General features: G+C 44.7%; 1 protein-coding gene across 10 annotated transcripts in view; it reads right to left on the minus strand.

Moving 5' to 3' along the window:
- The window catches only part of NRXN3 (neurexin 3), a gene marked incomplete at both ends in the record, with an annotated part of 1,490,367 nt that overhangs the window by 1,022,212 nt on the left and 441,457 nt on the right, over window positions 1–26,698 (minus strand). For all 10 annotated transcript variants that reach the window (XM_080809449.1, XM_080809437.1, XM_080809438.1 and 7 more), the window contains 2 exons: window positions 18,877–19,260; window positions 23,329–23,767. In XM_080809449.1, coding sequence (XP_080665575.1) covers window positions 18,877–19,260; window positions 23,329–23,767 — 823 coding nt within the window. The remainder of the gene's footprint in view (window positions 1–18,876; window positions 19,261–23,328; window positions 23,768–26,698) is intronic.

The following is a 26,698-nucleotide window of genomic DNA, read 5'->3' on the forward strand; positions in this document are numbered from 1 at the left end:
CATGATCTCAGAGTCCTGGGATCCAGCCCTGCATCAGGCACTCTGCTCAACGGGGAGCCTGCTTCCCCCTCTCTCTCTGCCTCCTGCTCTGCCTACTTGTGATCTCTCTCTCTCTCTCTCTGTCAAATAAATAAATAAAATCTTAAAAAAAAAAAAAAAAAGGGCAGCCCGAATACCAGAACCATAAGCAATATATATATTCCTCAGAGGCTTGAAAAAAATCTCAGTTAAAAAAAGGGTTCCAGGGGCGCCTGGGTGGCTCAGTGGGTTAAGCCTCTGCCTTTGGCTCAGGTCATGATCTCAGGGTCCTGGGATCGAGCCCCACATTAGGATCTCTGCTGGGCAGGGAGCCTGCTTCCTCCTCTCTCTCTGCCTGCCTCTCTGCCTACCTGTGATCTCTGTTTCTCAAATAAATAAATAAAATCTTTAAAAAAAAAAAAAAGGGTTCCATACACAAAGAGCAAATCAGTACAGGTTGTAAGAGTGGAATTAAGTGATTCTGATTTTAAATCAGTTAAGTTAAAAAAAATCAGTTAAGTTAATAAGCAAATAATTGGATTCAGTCATCCCTGGAGAACGCAAGTGTCTGCGCATCTTATTCCACTGGCCTCTCACGGACTCTCTCCATTACGTTCTGGAGGGCAAATCTCAAATCAGTTATCCAATCCTTCTGCCTCACCTCTACGTTCTGAGGCTAATGATCTTCTGGAACTGACCCTACTAGGTCTAAGCTTCATCTCTTCAAGCCCTTCTGTGGTAATGGTCATAGGAATTCTCTGCATTAAAAGCAGAGCTAGTTTCTTTTCTGGTCTAGGAGGCAATCTGTGAAGTAAGATATCAAATTCCTAGAGATGTGATCAGTTGAAGAATCAACAGAAAGATTTATTGGGGGGCACTTGGGTGGCTCAGTGCAATGAGCACCTGCCTTTAGCTTGAGCGCCTGCCTTTGGCTCAGGTCATGATCCCAGGGTCCTGGGCTCGAGTCCCATGTCAGGCTCCCTGCTCAATGGGGAGCCTGTTTCTCCCTCTCCGTCTGGTGTTCCCCCTGCCTGTGCTCTCTCTCTCTGTCAAATAAATAAATAAAATCTTAAAAAGTTTTAAAGAAAAATATATTGGAACCCCAAAGCAGACAGAAGAGATCATGGGGCTAGTGAAGAAGGCTCTGATTTCCTCTGAAGCCTACAGGGTTGGAAAAGGATTCCATGATAGGCCTAATACCAATATGGGGTACATTAGAGGCTAACAGCAAAGATCAATAACTAGTCTTTTTTTTTTTTTTTTTTACTGCAGTTGATACAATGTTATAACAGTTTCAGGTGTACAACATAGTGAATCAATAAGTTTACACATTATGCTGTGCTCATCACAAGTGTTGCTACCATCTGTCACCACACAACACTGTTACAATACGATTTGCTGTATTCCCTATGCTGCACCTTTTATCCCCATGACTTAATCATTCCATAACTGTAAGCCTGTACCTCCCACTCCCCTTCACCCATTAATGGCTAGTCTGCTTTGAGCACCTAGTGATAGCAAAAAATCGGACCATCTACTAGGGTAGACTGGATCACTGTTGATAATTCTTCACAACTTCCCTGTTTTGGGTTTTTTTTTAATTTTTTTAAATTTTTTTTTGTATTATACACCCTCACCCTTTGCCTGTCACTTTGCAGTATCTCCCACTAGAATAAGTGGGCTTGGCCACATGACTTGCTTTGACCCAGGGAATGTGGACAGAAGTGACAGTGTACCAGATGCAGACAGAGGTCTGAGGAGGCACTAAGTGCTTCTGTGCTGCTTCTTCCATTCCCTGCCATTTGCCAAGATAATATTCCCCGGGCAGTGTCCAAGGAAAATGTGGAGACCATCAAAACCTGCAGCTCTCTGCAGCCATTTCACAGACACCCCAACCTGTCAGCATACCATTTAAATGTTGCTTGTTGTAAGCCACTAAGGTCTCGAGTGACTTATGAACAACATGACTGAGGCAGTAGCTGGCAAATATACCTAATAGGAAGTCATTAAAAATCGTTTTTTTGAAGATTTTATGATTTGAGATAAAGGTTGTGATATAAGGCTAAATTGAAATTATGGTATAATTATGAAATTATATAATAGATACAATGCAATTCTAACTGAACAAAGTGAGGATAGAATTACTTTTTATTTTATTTTATTTTTTTTAAAGATTTTATTTATTTATTTGACAGAGATCACAAGTAGACAGAGAGGCAGGCAGAGAGAGAGAGGAGGGGAAGCAGGCTCCCTGCTGAGCAGAGAGCCCGATGTGAGGCTTGATCCCAGGACCCTAGGATCATGACCTGAGTCAAAGGCAGAGGCTTTAACCCACTGAGCCACCCAGGCGCACCTAGAATTACTTTTTAAAATGACATCAAAATATATTGTATATATACATTGTCCAAAGGAACGGAATAAAGCATACCACTAGGTTAACAATGACCATCTCTGATATAATTATGCTTGGTTTGAGCTTTTTTTAAATTATCTGCCACAAAATAGGTACTCAGTTAATATTGGCTAACTAAAAGTTGAATAAATTTTCACACAGTCCAAACTTTCTAGAGAATATATTGCTTTTGTAATCATAAAAATCAATGTTCATTTTCCTTTTAATGGAGATCCATGACCTAGAAGGTTGATAATAAAGCCACCGAGAATAATTCTTTAGGAGGCTTCTTCCCAACAGTGGTAAACACACCTCATGAGCTCTAAAGGTAGAGACTGGTTTATAAGTAGCATTTTATGAAGACAGACTAACAGTCCAACCAAAGTCAAGATTCATGACATCAATGGCTCAAGGCAACTCAGTAGTGAAAAGAGATGGCATGAGCCAAACATTCTGCACATAGTAAGGAAACAAAATGAACCTGAAAGGATGGCAGAAAGAAAAGAAAGAAGGTGTAAGAGAGGTGAGAAAGAAGTGAGAAGACTGAAGAGAGAAAGAAAGAGGAAAAGAAATTTTATGGAGAAGTAATTCAATTCAGCTTCATCCTGAGGACACACTACCTCACCATTCGGTGTCAATCTCCCTTTACAGAAAGCCCAAGGGGCAAACCCAACCATCCAACCCAGTCAGAGAGAGCCTCTTTTGAAGCAGCCAGGTCAAGAATACTCTGCCCATTTCCCCCCCTCGTGCTCTGGCCACCCAGTTCTGTAGAGTCGTTGCTCCCTACCGCTGAGACCCTGTCTCAACGATCACAGTTCACATGGAGACGGCTTCAGGCTAGACAAAGTGCTTGCAGAGGCCTGGGGCCATCCTCTCTTCCCTTCTACCAGCTGCCACTTACCTAGATAGTCCTGGGCACCAGCCACCTTCCTGCTTTGGGCAGGCCCCATTCTATGGCAGCTTCCAGGCCTATCATGCTGAATAAACAAGTGTCAATTTCATCCCTCCTGCAAGGGAACTGCCCAGTCAAAGGTAGACATTGTTGCTGTGTAAGCCTCAAATATGCAGAGAGAAGGGGAGAAAGGGTTGTGTAGGGTTGAGGAGGAAGAAATAACTAAGAAGAAGGAGACAACGAAGGGGAAGGAGGGTAAAAGGGAAGGGTGACAGGGGAGGGGACCCACTGGGGGCTTTTCGCACTGAGGAGAGGTGCAAGATCAGCCCCATCGTTAGCCCCACTGGTAGAAATGCCTGCTCCGAAGGCATTAGAAGTCCCCTTCGCCTTCTTTTTTAAATTTTTTTTTAAAGATTTTATTTATTTATTTGTCAGAGAGAGAGAGAGAGAGAGAGAGCGCGCGCGCGAGCGCGAGCGAGCGAGCACAGGCAGACAGAGTGGCAGAGGGAGAAGCAGGTTCCCTGCAGGGCAAGGAGCCCGATGTGGGACTCGATCCCAGGACGCCGGGATCATGACCTGAGCCGAAGGCAGCCGCCCAACCAACTGAGCCACCCAGGCGTCCCTCCCCTTTGCCTTCTATCGGAGCTTCCTCCTTCCCCACCCATCTGTTCACTTTGAGCATCACTGAACCTCACCTCTCGACAGCTAATTCTGGGTTATGGGAATTGCTGCGACAGGGCTAAGAGGCTACGCCCCTGCCTAAGGGAATTCCTGGAGGAGACTTCTCTAGACTTCTCACCTCTGCCCACCAGAAAATCTTAACCAGTGTGTGGGTCGAGGGGTGGAGAGGAGGGGTGTTCAGGCACCAAGTTTCTCTAAATTTCTCAATTTCTCTAAATGAGGTAACAAACCAGAATTCTAACTCTGGGAAGTAAATCTTAGAGTTAGCCCCATCCATTCAGGCTTCCGGTCATCCTTCCACTTTTTCCCTCCACAACACAGACTGAGCTCCTGTCCGAGCCCTGGCGCTGGGATGTTTGATACGAGCTTGACAGTTCAGGGGCTAGGGCAGGAAATAGACAAGCAAAACAAAATTGAGAAAGATCCAGTTTCGTGGCTGAGGAATGAGAGTGTGTGTGTTAACCCTGGATAAATTGTAATAGGACAACATTTGTCTTCCTAGTCCAGGGCACCCCCGCCACCCCCGCCCAAGCTTTTCTGGACCAGCCCGTGAGAACTTAAGAGCTCCTCACCTTTGTTTAGGAACCAAAAGTGGGCAAGAGGATATGGAAGATCCTGATTGCTTTTCTAAATCCTGAATTTACTGCAGATGGGCAGTTTCCTTACCTGCTTATTCCTCAAGTTCACTCACTCAAAGTCGTGAAGCTGAGAATGCACAGAGTTGGCAGATAAACCAAAAATGGCCTCTGTACTCTCTATACTTCCCACGTTCTTTATCCCTTTCAAAGGACCCGATCCCAGCATGTTCAAGATCTCCCCTGCTAAGGAATGGCAAAATATAATACAAAACCTAATGGACTGGGTTTAAAATATCCTACCTAGTATTTGTGACTATGGCAACTTATTTCATCTTTCTGGGCTTTGGCTTAATTATCTTAAAAATCCTAATGCTACCACGCAGTTTATAAGCTTATTCTGTGCATTGAACATGTATAAAGTTGCAGGTATCATGCTAATATTTTTACATAATCATTTTATTTAAGCCTCACGACAACCCCAAAAAGACTTGTTTATGTAGTTTGGAAAACAGAGGCTCGGAGAGGTTAAAACGCACCCAAGATTGCACGGTAATCTGTGACGGAACTGGGTTTCAAACCCAGCTCTGTCTGACTCCAAAGCTCCTACACCTTAACCTAAGCACCAAACCATATCTGGCACATAGTAGGTACTCAATAAATGTGGATTCCCTTTTTACACCCCCTGATGTGTGAATTTCAGTGGCTTTGACAACCTTGCTACCCTCCACACTCCCTCCAAAACTGCCTTTCAGTGCTTCTCCCCCTTCTTGGAGAGGATCAGGAATCTAGATATTCAGACCACTTCGTTAAGCCTCTCTTTTTAAACAGATGTGTTGATAATGTAAAGTTCGGGTAATGAGATTTTCCAGCCCATAAGTTGCTAACTGTGAATTAATCGCTTAGCCTATTTGCAATAAATAAAGGGACTATTACATGTAAAAAAAAAAAAAATGGCAAGGAACCCCTGAGCTTATGCAGAAAGGTTCTGTGTTGTTGTACACGACTGTTGTCATCTACGCCGAATGACCATACACCAAAGGCACTAAGTTAGAGCACCTCCTGACATGGCCTTAGGACTGAGAGTCCCAGTCCAGGACTCAAAATCCTGAGTTAGGAGACCCACCATGGCTGCCTGTGTGACCCTGGACAACTTACAAAACGAAGAACCCCGATTCTTCCTTTGTAAATTATCATAACCAGACTAGATGACTCTTAAGGCTATGACCAGCTCTAGCATCCCATAATTCTCTATTAGCTGATACTTGGCAAAAACCTGGTTTCCTTGTTGAGTGATACCCTGAGAAGTTCATATGGCCAAAAATAAATTCAGCCTCGCTTTGAAACATGTGCTTTAACCCACCCAGTCTAGAACTATTTTAAGAAATACAATCCGGCAGCAAATGTACACTGCCTACTGTGGACCCAAGGCATTTTTTTCAGGTTAAGAAACTAGCAAAAGCATACACTCCTCACAAATAAACCAGTGAGTCTCACTGGCCACACGAGCCCATAGTCCATATGACGTCACAGTGTCTGATAATCACTTAGGCCATTGCTTTAATAAGGCATGCCTGCTGCTTAAGAGGCTTCCCAGCTTCACACAGCTCCCTCGCACTGGAAACCATGCCTCCATTGAGGAAGTGCATGGCCCCTCTCCCCTTCCTCCAGCCATTTCAGTGACCACTAGATTATGAAGGAACTCACAACCCCAACAGGGGAGGAGTAGTTGAAGCAGGCAGTGATGTCTATCCTGAGAATGACTGACAACACTTCAGTGGAAAAAGACAGTCCTCTTGAAATAACTGAAGCCCTGTTGGAGAAGAGGGTTTAGGTTTGATCAGTTCTATATACCCCGGGTGTCCGTGGCATACTGAGTACTGAATAAATGTCACCTGAGTGGATAAATCCTGTATCATTCCCAAAGCCTGAGCCAATATCAAAAGAAAGATAATAAAAGAGTTGATGGGGCGCCTGGGTGGCTCAGTCGTCAAGCATCTGCCTTCGGCTCAGGTCATGATCCCAGTGTCCTGGGATCAAGCCCTACATTGGGCTCCCTGCTCGTTGGGGAGCCTGCTTCTCCCTCTCCCACCCTCCCCTGCTTATGTTCCCTCTCTCGATGTCTCTGTCTCTGTCAAATAAATAAAATCTTTAAAAAGAAAAATGATTACTAGAAGAATTGAGACTTCAGTTAATGGCAAAAGGAAATCTTTTTAAAAGATTATTTATTTATTTAAGTAAGAGAGAGAGAGAGAGAGAGAGAGAGAGAGAGAGATTGAGAGAATGAGTTGCGGGGTAGGGGGGCAGAGGGAGAAGTAGACTCCCTGCAGAGCAGGGAGCCCAACATGGGACACTATCCCAGGACCCTGGATTCATGACCTGAGCTGAAGGCAAACGCTTCACCAAATGAGCCACCCGGGTGCCCCAAAAGCAGATTCTTGGAATATTCAGGGCTAACCAAAAATGAATGGGAGGCGAGCTCCTTTGTCACTAGAAGTCATAGAGTATTATTGATCAGAAAAGAGTGGGTTTGGGGGTGGAGGGCCCAGAAGAACCAGACAAACCTGGACAGGTTTTTTAACCTATCCTTGACCCTACCGTTCCTCAGATGTAAACTGAGCATAATTTTCTTCCCACATCTGTACTCCACATAGACATGACTTTGTAGCCCTTCATGGAAGGAGGCCCCACTTTGCAGCGACTGGAGAAGTTGGGTTGTTTGTGGAGGAAGTTTTGTTACAGACTGAAAAATGGAGCAAGAGGACAAGAGACACCCAGCGGGAGATGCGGTCCTTGTGAGCAGCCGCCGGCCGCCAAGTGTGGTGACATTAAGAGCCAGCCACTAACTTCGCATCCAGAAAGGAAGACGTCTAGGGTGGGAATAATTCAACTGAGCAAACATCAGAGCAGTTATCTTCCCTTTACAATGTCGCTGATGGAGATACAGAACGTGCTGCCCTCGGCTGGTGTGAGCATGTGGCCGTGGGCAACCGTAGGAAAATAATATTCAAATACCAATGGGCCACAGCAGGCAACTCCAGACAAGGGGCCTGCAGAGAAGATTGAAATCTGAAAGGCACCGGGCTTGCTTTCCCTGGGGAAACAAAGAAGGAGAGCATGCTAATCCCACAGATTTCATAAGGTTTCTGATTTACTGGCCTCTCAAAAGACTCTGTTGGGGTTTGTCGACATTTTGATGAGAATGCCTCGTTGTAAAGGTTAAACATGCTAAGAAGCATGAAATGATCTTCTCCAAGGAAGATTGCATCTCTTTGCCAGGGAAATGGTGGTCCAAGAGCCCACAGAAGGGGACCTTCCAAGAGCTGCTCAGGTCCAGGGTTTCCAGCTTCAAGTCCCAGAAGCACTTGTCCCTACAACAGCCTCTCTGTGGGGCTGTGTTTATTTGTTGTTCATGGGGCAAGATGGGATGGGTGATGAAAGGAAGAAAAGAGAAATGTATCCACGTCTTTCTCTTCACATCCCTTCTCTCTAAATCAGTTGCCAACATTTCAAATACAATTTACCAATAAGACTAAATTACTGGAGATCGACCAAATGCTTCTACTACAGCTTAATAGGCCAGGGGGACATGAACACACACCTTCACAAAATATATACAGATATTGCCTGCGCGTATTTCTTTGAAAAATTCAAGCAAGGGAACTGAAGCGAGGGGTTAAGAACATTACAGTCTACCTTTTGAGCAACTCAATTCCTACCTGGAGGCCCCAGTTTCCTCAACCAAAAACTGGGGGGGTAAGGGGGGTTGTGCCAGATGACATCGGAGCCTATAGATCTATGACTCTTCACGCTCTGCCTGGTTTTCTTCGGGTCAACCCAGTTTCGGGTTTTGAGTTTTTGCTTTCTCTTCATGACTGCTACATGGCTGCTGTCTCCCACCCTTCATAATCTGAAACTGGATTAAAACATATCCCGTGATAAAACAGAGAAAAGTCTGGGAAACTGGAAGGAAATTATACACATATGCTCTACGCACAGACACATACGCGATCCTCGGTACTGGGTGTCATCGCTGTAAAGTCCTAATGAGAAACCCAAATACAGGAAAATTTAAAAATCTGGTTTTCCTATCTCTAAGGAAAGGATCTTTTGGCTTAATCTCAAATATGTCCAGTTTTACAATAGACAAAGAAACTACAATTACTTTTCCCATCAAATCTATGCCAGAGAGCTTAGTCAAGATCATCACAGTTATGAACAACAGAGCATTTTAACGTAATTCTTCAGAATCTAGGATTACACCAGGGTCATGCCTTGATTCCAAGTACAAACCCCCTCAAGTATGGAGAAGCATGTGCTTTGGTTATTTTCCCTTCTGGCAACAACCCTCCTTCCCACTTTCAAGTTCCAACCTGTATCTTGTGATTAAACGCAAAAATCTTATCTAGGTTAATTCTACAAAACAAGAAAAAAATGGGATAAAAACACCAGTCAGATAATTTTTTTCATTCTTGAATTGCTGAACTCTAGATTCAAAAAGGGGCATGTTGGCTTATCTGCATAAGCGTGAGCACATCGCTCACTTCGACTCTGCAACAGAGGTTCCCAACAAGCCAAGTAAGCAGCCACCATGGATATTCCTGGTGGAAAACATGGAAACCGAGGCACAGACAGAGGGTTGGTTGCATATGTTCAGAGCGGGGCCAGCCCATGTAGGTGACTCCTAGCTATGCCCTCCCCACTACTTCCAAGAACCTCTGGCTGATCTGAGAAGGCTGAGTAGAACAGAGAAGACACAGGAACTTCTCTGGCCAAACCCTCATTCTAATCCAGTCCTGGCCACTCTTTAGCCATTGTACAATTAAGTCCCACTGACACTGCCCCTTAAATATCTATTGGGTGGGTCCCCAAAACTCAACCTGCATTCTCTCTACCTCACTGGGGGCTCTTAGTTCTCATTTCTGAATTAACGCAAATGCAAACAGAACTAATGTACAGTGGTCCGTGGGCTGCTGTCTCCCACACGTCATTCTGTCATCCCACTGCTAAAAATGGCATGCCTCCTGTGAGATAAGGTCCAAGCTTGCTGGGCGAGCAAAAGAGGTGCCTCACAACCGGCCTGGCCACCCCTCCAGCCACACCTTCTAAAATGTTCCTACTCCCACACTTTAGATTCCATCCACGTGCGAACCTTCCTATTTACCAAAGTCACCTGTGCATAGCGGTTCCCTCTGCCTAGAATGCATTTACCTGTCTGGTCTGCCTGGTCTACCGGGCAGAGCCCTGCTACTCTACCAGCCTCAGCTTGAGTGTCACCGAATCTGCGATGCTGTCCATGATCTTCCGCCCCACATTTATGTGTCATTTTCCTCGGGGATCAGGATTTATTGGTGTGTGTGTGAGGAGGGACACAATCAGTGCTCTGTATCCTCAGGGCTCAATGCAGCCTCCAGCACACGGTGCTCAATAGGTGCTTTGGAATGAATGAATCCAGCCCTTCGTTTCTTCATCCAGAAAATGAGGATCATAATATGCAGCCTGCAGAGTAGATGCGAGGGTTAAATGGCCCGGGACTTAACAGAGAGCAGGCACAGAATTTCCCTCAATAAATAGATCTCTTAACTTCCCTTTCCTCGTAACCCAGATGGGAGCAAGCAAGGATTCACCTACCTACGAAAAGACACACAGAGCCAGAGATGCTTGAAAAGGCTGTGATAATCCGTGTGCCTTTTAAAGCACTTGTTTCTCATAATTCAGCAGCATCTCGATTGATTGCAGCCACAATGGGCAGGTGTCTGCCGGTAGTGAAGAAGCTTTTAGCAAAGGCAGTAATAAAAGTAATGAAGGTACAGAGGAGCCATATAAATGGCCACCATATCCCTGCATTTGGCAGAATGACAGCCCGCAGCAGGCACGGAGTGGCTCTAAGCAGCTGTCATGTGCTGACCCAAAGTTCTGACCTCACGTTCTCAGGCTAAGCACAGGCCTAACTGTAGATTTTTCAAAGACATCCAAAGTCCCCAGCCTGTCCTTCTGAGGTCTTTGAGCTTCAAGACCCCAGAGCAGCTAGAATCTCCTTCCCCAACCCTCTTTAAAGTTACAGGAGAAGCTGTGATCAGCAGTGTCTCGGACCCTAACCTGGTGGAGTAACACTTAGGAAGGGTTCACGAATCCGGGCCAATTTCCAGGGATCATATAATCTTGAGCCTGTGGGAAGAGAAACGCAAAAAACAAGAGGAGGAAAGAGAGGAGGCTAAGTCTTCTTGCCGCTATGGTAGTCACCGGACATACAACTGCATAAGGCAAGCACCAACAAATAAGAAAAAGTGAGCACATGTTGGTTGATGTTGATCAATGGTCTACTTCTTAAAAAGCCCCTTTCTCTGATACATGTCATTACCCATCAAAAGGGGTAAAAACTGGACGGAAAAGGTGACAGCCTTCTAATGCTCTTAAGAAATCCAAGGTTTGATTCATGAATCCGTCACTTAAAACTTATATATCATGGGCCTGAAGTATTCCCGGTACACTAAGGCATGAATTTTCATAGAGGAAGGAATCAGAGTACTTCACTGCGGTGCTGATATAACTAAACCCAGCCTCCTAACTCAGAGAGTTCCACAGCCTGTAAAGAACAAGGACTTGCGTTCCTATCCTGCCCTTCACTCACCTTTACCCCTCTCCTCCGGATAAGGAAAGACACTGCCAAGCTGATGACATTTGAGAATCACAGAGTTTTAGAATTGGAAGGGCCCTGAGAGAGCAGGAAACTTAACTGCCTCATTTTATTTTTGCAGAACAGAGAGGCCAGAGAATCCACATAAGAATCTCAAGGTCACATACCTAAATAAAGGGCCTGGGTGTCCCTGGGGAATGGAGGGTAAACCCTCAATTGCACTGGAACCTACAAAAGTGAGCAGCATTATTGTATTTGACCTTGGAAGCTAGGGTTTCTTCTATTCCTAAACCAGTGAGTCAATCTGAGCAGACCCCAGTGGATCCAGAACCAGCTATAAAGTGATATATTGTGCTAAACATATTTCGATTTCTAATTATTATCTCTTTCTTCCTTATGATTATTCCCTGAATTACTGCCCTTCGCAGACTGCATTACAATCTGCAGACTCCTCCTCCATCCCCTCCATGAGCCTTTGAGTTCATGAAGAACGGAAACCATGTCTTCTACTAATTTGCACCCTCACAACTTAGCTCACCACAGCGGGTACAGAGAAGAGATAGATGCCTACTTGTGGAATCCCCATGATAATGCCGAAGTTATTTTCAAAGAAGCATCTCAGCTTCATTTCCTACAATTTGGGGAAAGAAAAACCACTGAAACTAAAGCTAGTTTAGGCAGGAATGTGTTAAATAGGAAACATTTTAATAATCTAACTTTAATACTGTTTTAAAAAGCACAAAAAGACTTTGAGCTTTCCATAATCATATGACATGCTATCTAGTTGTCCAAAAAAGAGATCAGTGTGGACTGACCTACGATGATGGTAGTGGAGAGGGAGAGAGTTGAATAGATGAGAATAGGATTAACTAAGCAATCAACAGGTATTTGCTGAGAGATTTAATGAGATCACAGAGAAAAATCAACAAGAATGCCAAAGACAATTGTGATACCATTTACTGAGATGGGGAAAAACTTAAAAAAAAAAAAAAAAGTCTAACATTGGGAGGAGGGACTCAAAATTTCTATTTTTCAATGTTAAGATTAATATACCTATCAGAAGTCTAAATGGATATCTCAAGTTGTCTACTTGAGATATCCATTTAGACTTCTGATATCTAGTTGTCTGTATTCTGTATCTAGTTGTCTAGATACAGAAATCTGGGATTCTAGAGAGTTCCAGGCTAGAAATCCAAGATTTGGGAGTCACTGACATATAGATGACCTTTGACACCATAGCAACGGATGAAGATACCAAGGGGAGTGTGCAGACTAACAGAAGACCCAGGACAGAGGACTCAGACCTCCCAACATTTAATGACCACATTGCACGTGTACCACACAGTTCCTCAGATGGCGGGGGCGGGGGTGGGGGTGCGGGGCACAGAGATACTGCATGCATTATTTTTCCCTCAATGACCTTACAATCTAACCTCTTTCAGATATACAGGAAGGAAAGGCTCCTCAATATAATGAAAAGTACAATAGATTAAGAGTCAGGAATCGTGGGCACCTGGGTGGCTCAGTGGGTTAAAGCCTCTGCCTTTGGCTCAGGTCATGATCCCAGGGTCCTGGGATGGAGCCCCGCATCAGGCTCTCTGCTCAGCAGCGAGCCTGCTTCCCTTCCTCTCTTTCTCTGCCTGCCTCTCTGCCTACTTGTGATCTCTGTCTGTCAAATAAATAAATAAAATCTTTAAAAAAAAAAAAAAGAGTCAGGAATCATGAATTTTAACCATTCTACAGCTACTCCAAGTTAAAGTGATGTTTCCAATTCCTCACCTACTGAAACAAGAATTAGGTGCAGGAAACATCAATAGTACTTGCCAACTCTACTATTTCTGATGTCACAATTTCCATATGTCATCCAAATGACACATTCCCATTGATCTAACAGTGGGATCTCAGCCTTCCCAGGCACAAGGTGTTGCCACTACCCCAGGAGCACACAGCAGCCTCAGAGGGTTGGCTGAAAGGGAAGTTCCTGGGCTGGAAGGGGGAGCAGCTGCTGTCTGTACTCTTTTCCTTTGGAACACGAGTCACTTGAGAAAACTCAAAATATCAGCATTCTTGGTTTTCAGCTGGTGTTTATATCAGACGAATGGAATCCCGGGAACCAGTGAGAAGAGCAGATTTACCCTCTCATCACATTCTCTTGGTTGTGCAAATTAATATTCTCAAAGGGATCCAATTTCCATGATCCCAGGAAATATTTTCTTGTATCTGACAGAAGCAGTTCCACATGGCTGTATATCTGTAACAGGATATGGCCTTATGGGTCAGGAATGCTGAGCTCAGCCATAGAAGAGCACTAAGAAAATGGTTCAGTAACATTTTATGTATATGTTTACACACACACACACACACACACACACATACACACACACAAGTGTATGTGCCTCTAGGTGATCCTTCCTATCTGTTGTAGGCCATCACCCACCTGGACAGAGCTGGTTAATGGAAGGAAAGACAGACAAACCAAACTGGCCCAATCAGTTTCTGGTTTTGGAATATGTAAATTCTAGATAGAAAAATCCAGAACCTGGAGGTTAGGAGAGATGCAGTGCCTTGGGGTCCCTGGAGCTGTTCTGCTTCCCTTTTAAAGATGTAGTTAGTGAGGTCTTCATTTATCAGTACCTCTCTATGGAAACATGCAGTAATTCCCCTTCCCTGACTCTGTTAGCCATAGCCAGTTCTGTAGCTTGCAACCAAAAGAACACAACCTAGAAAGTATTAGTGTCCTCATTTCACAGATAAGGAAACTGAGGCTTAGAAGAATTAAGAGAGGGGCACCTGGGTGGCTCAGTGGGTTAAAGCCTCTGCCTTTGGTTCAGGTCATGATCCCAGGGTCCTGGGATCGAGCCCCACGTCGGGCTCTCTGCTCAGCGGGGAGCCTGCTTCCCTTCCTCTCTCTCTGCTTGCCTCTCTGCCTGCTTGTGATCTCTGTCAAATAAATAAAATAAATAAATAAAAAACAGAAGAAGAAGAATTAAGAGAGAAATTGGTTGTGGGTCACCTAGCTAGTAAGTCACAGAAACCAAGTCTATGTGACTCTAACATGCATGCCATTAAGCACCAGGCCACCCCAGTTACATGTAGGTTACTTTTCTTGTCATAGGAATAGACTTGTGCTGAATCCTCCTTTCTTGCTTGCCAAATCAATGATGGCATACATTCAGAAAAAGCCATCCAGGGGAGAGGACAGACTCTGCAGTGGCCTCACCAAATTGAAGCTTGATGGTCCACAAACTAATCAAATTCATAGTCTTGGCCATTGATGCTTGGCTCCCACCAACTGAACTAAACAGTTTGGCCACATGGACAAAGAGAAGATGCCATGGTTGTTCCATGTCAACTGAGTGTATCTTCTTAAGAAAGACAAGCTAGAATGTTTCCTTGAAACAATAGGGCTTCATGGTAGGGCAGGTGGTCTTCCAGCAGACAAGCATTTTAACCAAAGTGACTAACATTTAGCAGCTAAAACAGGCCTTTGCTTTTTGGGTCATGGAGACAAACATCTCCCACATCACTATGAATAACAAGCCAAAATAGCTAAAGCTGAAAAATTGGGCTGGGAAGATAGATCTACATCTTAGAATAGTATCAGATCATCCCAAAACAATCTAAGTATAATATCGAGTCGATTGTTAAACGTCAAGATTTAGAGTTGCTATCTTCACAGGCAGCAGAAACACTCTCATGAGGGTACAAGCAAGAGTCGTCCATTTTTACTATAAGAGGAAGATACACCTGCAAGTTAACCTTGATCTCACATATTCATATATTTCCTAGGACCCTTGCCCTATTCCCTTGTCTCTAGAGGATAGCTTTGATCCGGGTGTTGCCCCACAAACTGACATACTTGCTCAGTTTGCTTGAGTTCTTGGGCTATTTTGATCTAGTGTCTGACCTGGGCCACCCCCAATTCTGTTTTTTCTCTGAATGGCAGTTTTAACATCCCACCTAAGCTTTCTCTGTTTTATATAAACAAATGCCTCTCTAACCCAACCATTCCTATTGTGGGACCAGTGATACCAAAGGACTGATCCCACAACAAAGTCCAAGTAGAGGACACTGTTTGGGCCGGTTAGGACACATTGCCTTAGAAATTGTCTTAATCTTTTTTTTTTTTTTAAGATTTAATTTATTTATTTGACAGACAGAGATCACAAGTATGCAGAGAGGCAGACAGAGAGGCAGGCGGGGGGTGGGGGGGGAAGCAGGCTCCCCGCTGAGCAGAGAGCCCGATGCGGGGCCCGATCCCAGGACCCTGAGATCATGACCCGAGCCGAAGGCAGAAGCTTAACCCACTGAGCCACCCAGGTGCCCCGAAATTGTCTTAATCTTACCACATTTAGTACAAATGATCATTTCTAGGCTTAGGGTTAATGTTTATAGAAAAAAATTAGAGAAAATGGTAAACTGCCCAGATGAATGGGGTCACAGTGGGTGGGGCAGCTTTCCTGTATCCCAAAGGGATCATGGTCCTTACATAAAGAATGTCAACAAATATTTTTCCCTCACCACTCTTCAGAAGTGCCTATAGGATCAGAATTTTGTTAGAAATAGGAGGCAAAAAGATCTAAGAAACCTCAAATCTCCTTTTCCCAACCATCACTTCCCTACACAGGCATGGCTTCTCCGATCTGTTTGCCCTATTGTCCCCTATAAACAAAAAGCAAAACATCTACCACATGTTAGCACATTTCTCACATTTCCCTTTGTTTTCCTGGAAGGACTATACATGCCTTCATCAAAATCAGGAGCTATGTCAGTGGTTTTGCATTTCCAGAATCTGATACAGGGCCTGTAACATACAAGGGTGTCAATAAATGTCTGTGTCATGTATAAAAATGAATAAAAGACGCTCAAAGCATCTCCACTGAGAAATCAGTTTCAATAAAGAAAAACAATGTCATTGGGAAACTCTATTTTCTCTGCTTGCAAGTGGAGTCCTATCATTTTTACACTCCACTGATTCATTCTGAACATGGTGTCAGGAACAATACAGGGCCAAAAAACAATTAGCAAGGGAACAAAACAATCGGTTGCACCGTCTGGGATTTGAGCGACTTATAGATCAAATGTCTTAAATTTGTTATGCTCCTTCTCGGTTGGCCAGAATGGATGACTTGGCTGCAATGTCCCAGGAATAATTGTCCCTCATATATTCCCAATCACCTGCTTCTTAATGACTAGTCAGAAGTGACAACATAAAAGGTGCAGTGACTTTCACTGTTCTTGGCAAATCTTGGACCAACTCCCATGGATCTGCCCTTTAGAATAGGTGAGCTCGGAGACACTGTGTGCTGCTGGCTACAGTCACTGCCGTCGGTCCTCAGCAGTCCCAAGGCCCTTGAGTTGAGAGGAGACCCAAGGGGAAGGAGTGAGAGGTCTGAAATGATCTTTGGTTCTTACATGACTTCATAGGTAGTGGGAGATCTGGAACACTATGGCTTCCACCAAAACTGTCTCACTCATCTCAGAGGTCAAATGCCCTTTCTATGGCCCCAAACCAGGTCCAGGGTAGTCTGCCCTACAACGATGTTTGGAAAAAGTCCAGGAGCTTGACAGACTGTCCAGCCCCATGTGGCCCACTTGTGTTCCAGATGGCTGCTCCCTCATCTTAGTTCCTATTGTGCTTGTGGTAGCTTTGAAAATTCAGTGACTCTGAATTTACATTCCACGAGCTCCAAGACAGTTCTCTCTTCCTCCTTTGTCCCAGTGTGCTGTGTCCTGTTTTTGATCCAGCTGTTAAAAAAACAAAAAAGATCTACCGTTCTCCTGAAATACCCCTTAACTAATTATACAGTGGACCTCACAAAAGCCAGTCCTTGAAAACATCCTTGCCTGGTCATCCAGCCCCTGTTCCAAGTTTCTTCAAGAATCATGCTCATCCCCAGACTCCTGATATTGGACAATTCTGTCCACTGATGGTCTGTAGGGGTGAGACCTTGCAGTTCCCGCCTTAAGAACGTCTTCCCTTCCCTCAATCTCCCTGCCTTCCCAGTCTGGTCCACCAAGAGCGCCCATGCTGCTACCTTGTACCACTTTTTTTTAAAGATTTTATTTATTTATTTGACACAGAGAGAGAGAGAGAGATCACAAGTAGGCAGAGCAGCAGGCAGAGAGAGAGGGAGAAGCAGGCTCCCCGCTAAGCAGAGAGCCCGATGTGCGCTTGATCCCAGGACCCTGAGACCATGACCTGAGCTGAAGACAGAGGCTTAACCCACTGAGCCACCCAGGTGCCCACCTTGTATCATTTTATTTCTACTTCTCTTAGAGACCTCTCAACTCCTCCCATAAACAAATGATAAACTGCTGGAGAGCAGAACTATGTCTACTGCATACGGAGTATCTTTCAAGCCCCAGAGCTACACTTTTACTAAATACTTGGTAACTATGTAAATTATCCCTTTATATAAAATAGAGGCTGACAACCTATGGACAGCCAGCTTGGAGTCTATAAACTTAGGATATAAAAGAATAAATGAAGCTGGAATTGGATATAGCTTATAGACCAGAATCTCCTTGCCGTGATGCTACTTCTTTCTACCTTTATCTTTGCCCTTGGCCCAAACTGTGTTTCAGTGCAAATACAAGATGCCAACGTGGTCAATGAAAAGGGGCTTCTTCCAGCCTCCTGGACTGGTGCTCCGCTCCTCTTCAGCCACCTCTCACGCCCTTCCCCCACCTTCACGCCACACTCCAGTCCTTGCTGGACTTCCCCAGCTGTGACCCAGTTTCTAACCTCTGTCCCTTGGCACATTTCTTTCTTGTCTAAGACACATGCCTTCTTCCAAACTCTTGGCCAAGCTAACCCCTACTCCTGTTTCAAGTCTCAGAATGCAAATTTCTTCCTGGAAGCAGCTTTCTCTGAACCTCCACAGTATGCCGGGTCCCCCTGCAAAGGGCCCCCCCCCAAACTTCTATTTTCCTTTTAATGATATTTATGACAATAACTACTACTGTAACAATCACTGACATTTATTAAGTCATCGTCTGTTCACTCACTTAATCATCACCACTACCTTCTGAGGTAGGTAACTGATTACCCCTATTTTATAGAGGGGGAAATCAAGTCTCAAAGATATTGATTACCTTGATCAAGTTCACATCACTCCATAAAGGTCAGATTTCTCACCCAGCCTAGCTCCAGTGTTCATGTTCTTTACCAATACATTATGCTGCCTTCTTATAGAGCTCACCACATATGTGATTATTTGTTTCATGACTAAATATTCTACCAGGCAGCAACTCCATGAGATCAGGCCTGGGTCTACCTTGTTCAATAGTGTATTTTTAAAGCCTGATCCAAGGGCTAGCATGTAGTAAGCTCCAAACGCATGAGTTAAATGAATAAGTGAAACAGCAGGTTCATTAGCCCATGCAGAAACCCAAAAGAGAAGTATTCACCTACTGTGGATAGAAAAATGTCTCATACTTAATCCAAAAAGTATCATGAGCTTGGTAATATTTACTCTAAAGTTTCCCTTTCCAGGATCCAACCCTAGTTCAACAAATTCACACATCCAGAGGCAGAAAGAGTATAACTTGGAAAGCAGTGAATGGGAGGAAAAGCTTCTGTAACACGAAGAGAGCACAGGTAGGTCTATCTCGGGACACACCTGCTATACATGACGCCCACCCGGACCTTGCATGCCACCCACGAGAGCCAACTCACCCCTTTCACAGGTCCTTCCCCAGTAGCCAGTGCCGGTGCAGTCGCAGATGAAGCGGTTCCAGCCGTCCTTGCACACCGCGTTGTTCTTGCAGGGGTAGCTATCGCACTGCTTGGCGCTCATCCGCGAACAAGAGGACTTGACGCCCGCAGCGTTCTGCATCTCCGCCAGCTGCCGGATGTTCTTGCTGCGCCCGTCGATGAACAGGTCACGGATGCAGCCCACGTAGCCGTAGTTGAGCATGGCAGTCCAGAGCTCAGTGGGGAGGATGAGGCCAGCACGGTTCTCTGGTAGCCCACCCAGATACATGTCCCCCTCCAGGTCCAGGATCTCACTCTCCCCGCTGGCGGTGAATGGCGTGCGCCTGCTGTTCACTGATATGGTACCTGGGATGGAAGGATGGAAACAGAGTGAGCTAACAGCCCTCGGGGCATTGCAGGTGAGGCTGCCAGTGAATGAACCAAATGAAAGGAGCCCAGCAGGTGCACTCAGAGACTCGTGGTACCTGGCCAGGTGAGAACAATTCAAGCAAGGGGGTCAGAGGCTTCCAGACAGTAGAAAGGAAAATGTTTGGCCATTTGGTTCCAGTCTTTGCTACTAAGACACTCTCACTCGTAGGAGGATTCAGGGCCACCTCAGTGAATGAAGACCTAAACCGATGTCTTTTCTCTACAGAGTCTCGGCCGGAAGATCACCTACCGAACAGGCTGAGTGCTCTCAGCTGCTGCCTGTGTTTAAATCTCAGCTCCCAGCTGCTGCCTGTGTTTAAATCTCAGCTCTACCAGGTACTAGCTGTGTAACCCTGAAGACGTGATTTCACCTGCCATGGCCTCAATGTCCTCATCTGTAAAATGGGAAAATAATTTTCCTCGCAGACCAGCATGATGATAAGATCCTATGTGCGAACTTCTCTCAGGGTGTGGGACAGAGTAAGGGTTCTGGAAGTGCTTGCTTGAGTCTTCATCCCTCACTTGCCATGCCCCAAAGGATGGAACCCTTCGTGCACTAATACCCTCTATACTGCCATTAACTACCAACCCTGCCAGTGAATATTTGGAGCATTGCCTTGGAGAAATTTTAGCTGGAACATCTTTGTTCATTCATTTAATAAGTATGTACTGCACACCTATTGTGTCTCTGGTATACTGGCAGGCACAGAGATGAACTTGACAGGTGCGTCTCTGCTCTTGTGGTGCTGATATTCCAGAGCAGAGGGACGGAAATTAAACAAATGACTCAATAAGCAAGAGAAATTAGGTAATGGTCGGTACTAGGAAGAGAGAAGAATGGGTGGTAGTGGCCTGTGGGTTCTCCTTAAAAATGTACAGTGGGTGAAGGCTTCTCCAGGCAGGGGACAGGTACACTCAAACCACAATGTTGAAAAGGACCCAGCCATGCCAAATCCAAGGGGAAGAACATGCCAGGCAGGGGGAATGGCACCTACAAAGGCCCTGGGGTAAGCCAGAGTATGGCTAGAATGGGGGTGCCCGAGGGGTGAGCAGGAGACGCGATCAGAGGGACAGACGAGGCACAGCAGCAGCAGAGCTGTGGAGCCATCAATGAGACTGTGCAAACCTAGAGCCTGGCCTGGGAACTCAGGACTGGGATTCAAGTCCTAAATGGCCTTCTGACCCTAGGCCAGTCCCCAAGCTACTTTACAGTCCATTTTCCTAAACTATAAAATCAAGGAAACTGTATATGTGCTGCCGAAGCGAGCACTAAAATCAAGGAAACTGAAAAATTAAGGTGATATCTGAACATGATGCCAGAAATCTTAAATTTAATTGGTATCCTTAAAGTGCTTTATTGGTACCAAGATATCTGGGTCTGGCCATTTATCAGGCAGCCTTCACTTCTGCCTGAGTCTCAGTCCCCTGGGCTATGAAAGGGATAGCCTGAAGGGCAAGGAAGATCATATAAGATCAAGAGTGTGACGCGCACTCTAAATTAGAAGGCCAGCCTCAGGGGCCTCTGGGCGGGTTTTGCCAGCGGCACACGCTTCGCCACTCTATCCTCGAGGTTTTCCCCTGGAGAAATCAGCTTTGCGTTTTTGTTTTTAAAATGGTAGAAACCTACATATCAGTCACTATGTCCTGGTCACCACTGTTAAGTGCTGTGCATGCTTTTCTGGACTTGATCCTCCTAACAATCTCGCGAGGGAGGAACGAACAGGGGCACCATCTCACGTATGAGGACCTTGAGGCTTACATCTCCTCTCCTCTCACACTGCTTGCTTTCTCTGCCCTTCACAAGCCCACAGAGCCGCTGGGATCCCCAACCTGGAAGAGCTTTTGCCAAATAAGGACAGCACTGGAGCGGATTTAAATGTTGGAGCCATAAATACATCCTGAGGGAAATCCATCCTCTGAGTGTGTGACCACAACCGTTTTGAATACACTTAATCAAGTTTCAAGAACGAGTCCCCCAAATGGGGAGGGATCACCATTCTCCTCCCATGTCAGACTTCAGCATGAGCAAGGAAGGAGGCACCGCACTCGAGTATGCAGACGTTTTTAGAACTATTCACCCTGGTACATGTTCATAACTAAAAATATACCAGAAAATATCCTTGTGAAGAAATGAAGTTTAACAGATCATATTAAGTTTGATGTTATGCTGTGTTCATGGGATAAGGATTTGCTTACTCAGTAAATTATTATAGGTGTTGATCAAATGTATCAGAATTGGCCAGTGTTATAGCTTCCGGATATGAAGTTCAAGGCTTCAGAAATCCAGACACATTTGCCCAAGATGGGTCCACTGACGGTTCTAACAACTAAGTGCCGCACTTGAAAAAGCCATCCGTGCTGGGAATAAACAGAAGTAAACATCCAACAATTTCCCATGCTCTAGGCCATCCATGACACAGATAGGTAACCTTGAAGCTGTGTCAAGTCTAGGCTAGCCAATCCTGACACCCATCAACCATAAAGGAACTCCAGAGACCAAAACACACCATCCTAAAACCAACAGAAGTGTTTCCCCTATAATTTTAGGATAGCTTTCTGGCTCTGCCCCTGTTGACACTGTATGGGTAAATTTAGAAAGAGAGAGAGAAAGATTCAGCCTCCAGAGAAATTAGTTTTTTGTGTCTTTTCTGTTAAAAAAGCACAAACTGTTCATTCTTACTCAACAAGCACATTTAATTTGAAGCCTCTTGGTTCTGATTAGATTTCAGACAATCAATAAAGCATCCTGCTGGGCACTAAACCAGCCAGGGCTACAATCTGCCACCCGTCTGCCCTCTCGGCAGAACCCATGCAGCTCCTCCTAAGGGCAACACTACCCATCTCCGTCATCCCTCTGCCTGCAGGATTATGCAGAAAAGCCGTCCCAGGAAAGCTCAGCCATTCCCAGCTGCAGCCTTTGGAAGGAACCTATTGCTTTCTATTAGCGGCCAAGTGCGCCAACATGAAAATGTCCAAATGAAAGACTTTTCGTGTTTCCCAGGAGAGAGTCCTTAAAACGACAACAAACACCACCAAGACCCTTCCTCTTGAGTATAACCCCACCTAAATGGAGAATCAGGAAATCAGTGTGAAATTCAAGTGCTCTAGTTACCACTCTGGGTGACATGTCCTTTCTGATGGCACAGAATGTGACCTTCACTGCCACATGGTCCAGAGAAAGCTAGGCACTGTCCAGGCATTCAAAAGCTCCAGACTGTGCGTGTGTGCGTGTGTGTGTGTGTGTGTGTGTGTGTGTGTGTTTCCTCCCTCTCTGTTACCATTCCACAGTAGCTATGTACTGCCTGGGGCTCACTTGTTTGATCTGCGGCTGCAGAAACAAACAAAGCCATTTAAACCAAATGTAAAGGTTATGAAGAGGAAGGGAGAGTCAGTGAGGTCTGAGCAAAGAGTGAAATATAGGCTCTTGCACCAAAGGAAGGCTTTAAATTGAACATGACTTCAGGAAAAATCAATTTGCCTTTCCCTTTCTTGTCATAATTTCTCCCTGCAACACGACTCTTGCCAATTACTGAAGGGCGTAGCGCTGCATAAACTCTTACACAGTGAAGCTTATCCTACAGAGTAATCACATAATGCAGCATCTGCGATGTCACAATTGTGTTTCCATGGTGATGAGAAAAAGGAGAAGAAGAAAAGGAGGGGAGAAAAAAAAACAAAACAAAACCCATCACACCGGTGACATGACAGCCTCTTTGGTAGGAGTGGAAATGCTACTTGTAAAACCGTGCTTGGCTCCAGAGCCTTGGAGCTGTCACTGAGACGGCTGCGCAGTGAGTGACAAGAGAAGGAAGACCACGGGAACTGTCGGCGAGACAAGATAACTTGTTCAGAAACATAATCTTACAACAACCATTAAAGAGAACAGCAAAAGAGTCAAACATGCATGCAAGTGCAAACATTAAAATAAAAAAATATAAAGCCAGGAAACGGACTGAGAAGCTGCAGCTTTCCTCTCTTCTCAGTTCCCACCGTGCCTCTTCCTACCTGATCTGCCATCTCGCTGAATGTCCACGTGGTACCATTCCCCATCATTGGCTTTCTTCTGAGTGGCCTTGACTTTGATGGTGCCTGAGCCCATGTCAAGCAGCAGGTATAGGTTGCCATCGAGGAGTTCTACAGCAAAGAAGTCCACCTTGGTGTTCTTCTGGCTCCGAGTGTCCTTCCTCTCTTGGGGCTTGCCATGAGTGAAGAGGATCAGGCCGTTGGGCTCAGTGGTGCGAAAGTCAAAGGAGATGGAACCCATGCGTTTGGTGTTCCATTTGGGCAAACTGATGTACGCCTCCGGGGTCTCGAAGTTGATGGGGTCCAGCGTGGCCACATTCTCACACTTGAATACAACTTCACCATAGATTTTCATCTTGGTGTCCCCGATCCGGGCCAGGCGAGACAGCTCCAGACGGATGTCATTATTCTTATAAACAACCTGTCAAAAACCAAACAAGTGCCATATGAATCAATCTTGCAAAGAGTCACCAGCCACTGCTCACTGGGCACCCAGGAAAAAGGCCCAAGAAGAGGCTTCAGGACACAGTATGTCTGAAACAATATGAGAAAGGGGAGCTACGGCATTTGAAAAAGCATCGGGAGAGACCTGTGGGGTACACATAAGCCCTGGAAAAAGCCCCCACATTTCTATTTTATTCCTTTTGGGTTGTCTCCTTCTGGCCAATTTTTTTGTGTTGTCAGAAAGTTATACAATACCAGCTTGCAAGCAAAAATCAAGAGAGACTGAGTTTCACAAATACTAATATTTAAACACAAAGATATTTACTGAAGTATACTTAGTAAAAGACCAGAAACAACCCAAATGACCATCAACAACAGACTGGCACTTCCCATGACAGACAATCATGCAGTCCTAAAAAACAAGGTAGTGCTCTGGTTTTGACATGGATGCTTTCCAAGAAATACTGTTAAGTGAAATTAGCAAGGAACATAGAAGTGTGTACTACACTATCATTGTGTTAAGTGTGTGTGTGTGTGTGTTGGGGGAGGCATGCGTGTAATATGTATATATGCTCATAAATGCATAAAAAAGTTTTGGAAGAAAACACAGGAAACTATAAAATTGTCACTGGGGAGTGGGTTTGGTCAGTTTCATATTCAAGAATAAGAGGGTGACTGACTTTTCACAGTACCCTGTTGCATTGGTTTTTTTCCCACCGTGTACATGTATTACTAAAAGAAAATTATTCAGTGTTAGAATTGGTGGGGAAGGAGATCTGTGTTTTTTGCACATGTATGTGCCCTCCATATACATATAGTGGGAGAATAAAACATCTTAAAACACTAAAAAAAAAAAAACTATTATGATTTTTGAAACCAGGTGTAATACACATAAAAGCAGGGATTAATGATATTCCCCCAAATCAGAATTTCAAAGAGGTTTTGCTGTTACTATAACTGAATTTTGATTGCAGTGCCCTGGGATGGGTCTTGGTCCCCTGATCTCTAAGTAACATCTTTCCAATAAACAGGGGGGAAAAGGAAAGGGAAAGGGACTAACATTACAGTTGATTACGGCAATTACTTTGCTATGTGCTTTACATCATCTTATTCAAATTCTAAGTCAGGATCTGGATTTCGGCTCAAGTTCTACATCCACTACCTATGAACTGTGTGACCTTGGCAGAGTCACTTAACTTCTCTGGATCTCTCTTCCCCTCTGAAAATGGGAACACATGCGTAAACTACTTTGCAAGGGTGAAATGAGTTAATACATGTTGAGCACCTGGAATGACACAGAGTAAGGGCACAGAAATCTCAGCTCCTTTGTAGGGAGGTAATGTAGCTGTTAGTCTCATTTCATCCTTTCCATGACCCCAAAAAAGATTGTATTATCATCTCCATTTTCAGCAAAATAACAAAACTTAATATTAAAATAAGTCTTACAATCCATCTCAGTGAAAAAATGGGTCATTTCATTTTGACCCATCATGGATGGGTCATTCTAATACAAATTGTTTAATCCCTAATATCCAGCACCAGGAGAGTGTAGAGCAGAACCGTTGGCCTTTTAATATACAACAAATGACAAAGAAATGAAAATGCCTCACCTACTATATGACCTTGACAATGGGCCTAACCATCATCGGTAACACTGAAAATAACTGTGATACTAGTATTTACTGAGCACCTACTACCAGATACCACGCTAAGGATCTAAAGCCTACCATCCCCCATCAGATGCTGACAACACCCATTTGAGACACCCACCATCATCCCCCACTTTTACGGATGTAGAAACAGATGTGGAGAGTAGTTAAGGAACCAGTTCACAGTCACAACATCTGGTAACTGGCAAAGCAGGCCTTGAACCCACAGAGCTGGACTCTCGCAACCACGTGCTTTACCACTGTGGCTACTCGGAGTGAGGTCCCACTAGCAACACCTGGGAAGCTCATCTTTAACATTACATGGAAAATCATGCAAGTTCAGCTTCCTGAATGTCTCATCTGAGCACTACTGGACTAACCATGTGAAAAGCGGAAATACTGTGGGATCCTTAGGCAATCAATCACTCCAGTGAGCCAGAAAAGAAACAAAGTTTAATGACTGGCAACTTCTCCTTTCTAACCCCACTATTGTGCCCCGGCATGGGAGAGCTCTCTGTCATAAACAAACTTTGGCTTTCTCTGCATTTGGTTATATGCCTATGACTAGAATTGCTTATTAAGATTAATTATTAATGTATAACAATAGCTCATCCCAGGGGGGCAAACTGAGACTTGGTTCCACTGAATAATAAATGCATAAAGAACTCAAGCATCCCTACATGAGGCAGGAGAGAAAAAAGAAAAAGCCTTTTAAAGGGATGCAGGATAGGGGCCCCTGGGTGGCTTAGTCAGTGATGCGTCTGACTCTTGATTCCAGCTCAGGTCTTGATCTTAGGATCCTGAGATCGAACCCTGTATCAGGCTCCACACTCAGTGGGGAATCTGCTTGAGACTCTCTCTCTCTGCCTCTGCCTCTGCCCTCCCACTGCTCCATCTCTCTCTCTTTCTCTCAAAATAAATAAATAAAATTATTAAAAAAAATAAAAATAAAGCGATGCAGAGTACTGTGAAGAGGGACTCTTTGAGAAAGGTGCACAGCTGAGACTGGGACCCGAGGTAAATCACTGCAGTGCAGGTTTCCAGAGGGACACACGGGAGAATCAGGGCCACACACTGGCCAAAGTACCAGACTTTTCTCAAAAGCTCTTTGAAGGTGAGCTCTCTCTCTGTTCCACGACCTGGAAATTACTTCTCTATTTACCTGGAGTTTCCTCACCTTTCTTACTGATAGCTGGGTAACCTCTCTGAGTCCCATTTCCAAGGAAAGGAACCTCAAAAATCTATCCTAGGAACAGCTC

This window comes from Martes martes (assembly GCF_963455335.1).
Source record: "Martes martes genome assembly, chromosome: 7".
NCBI lineage: Eukaryota > Metazoa > Chordata > Mammalia > Carnivora > Mustelidae > Martes > Martes martes.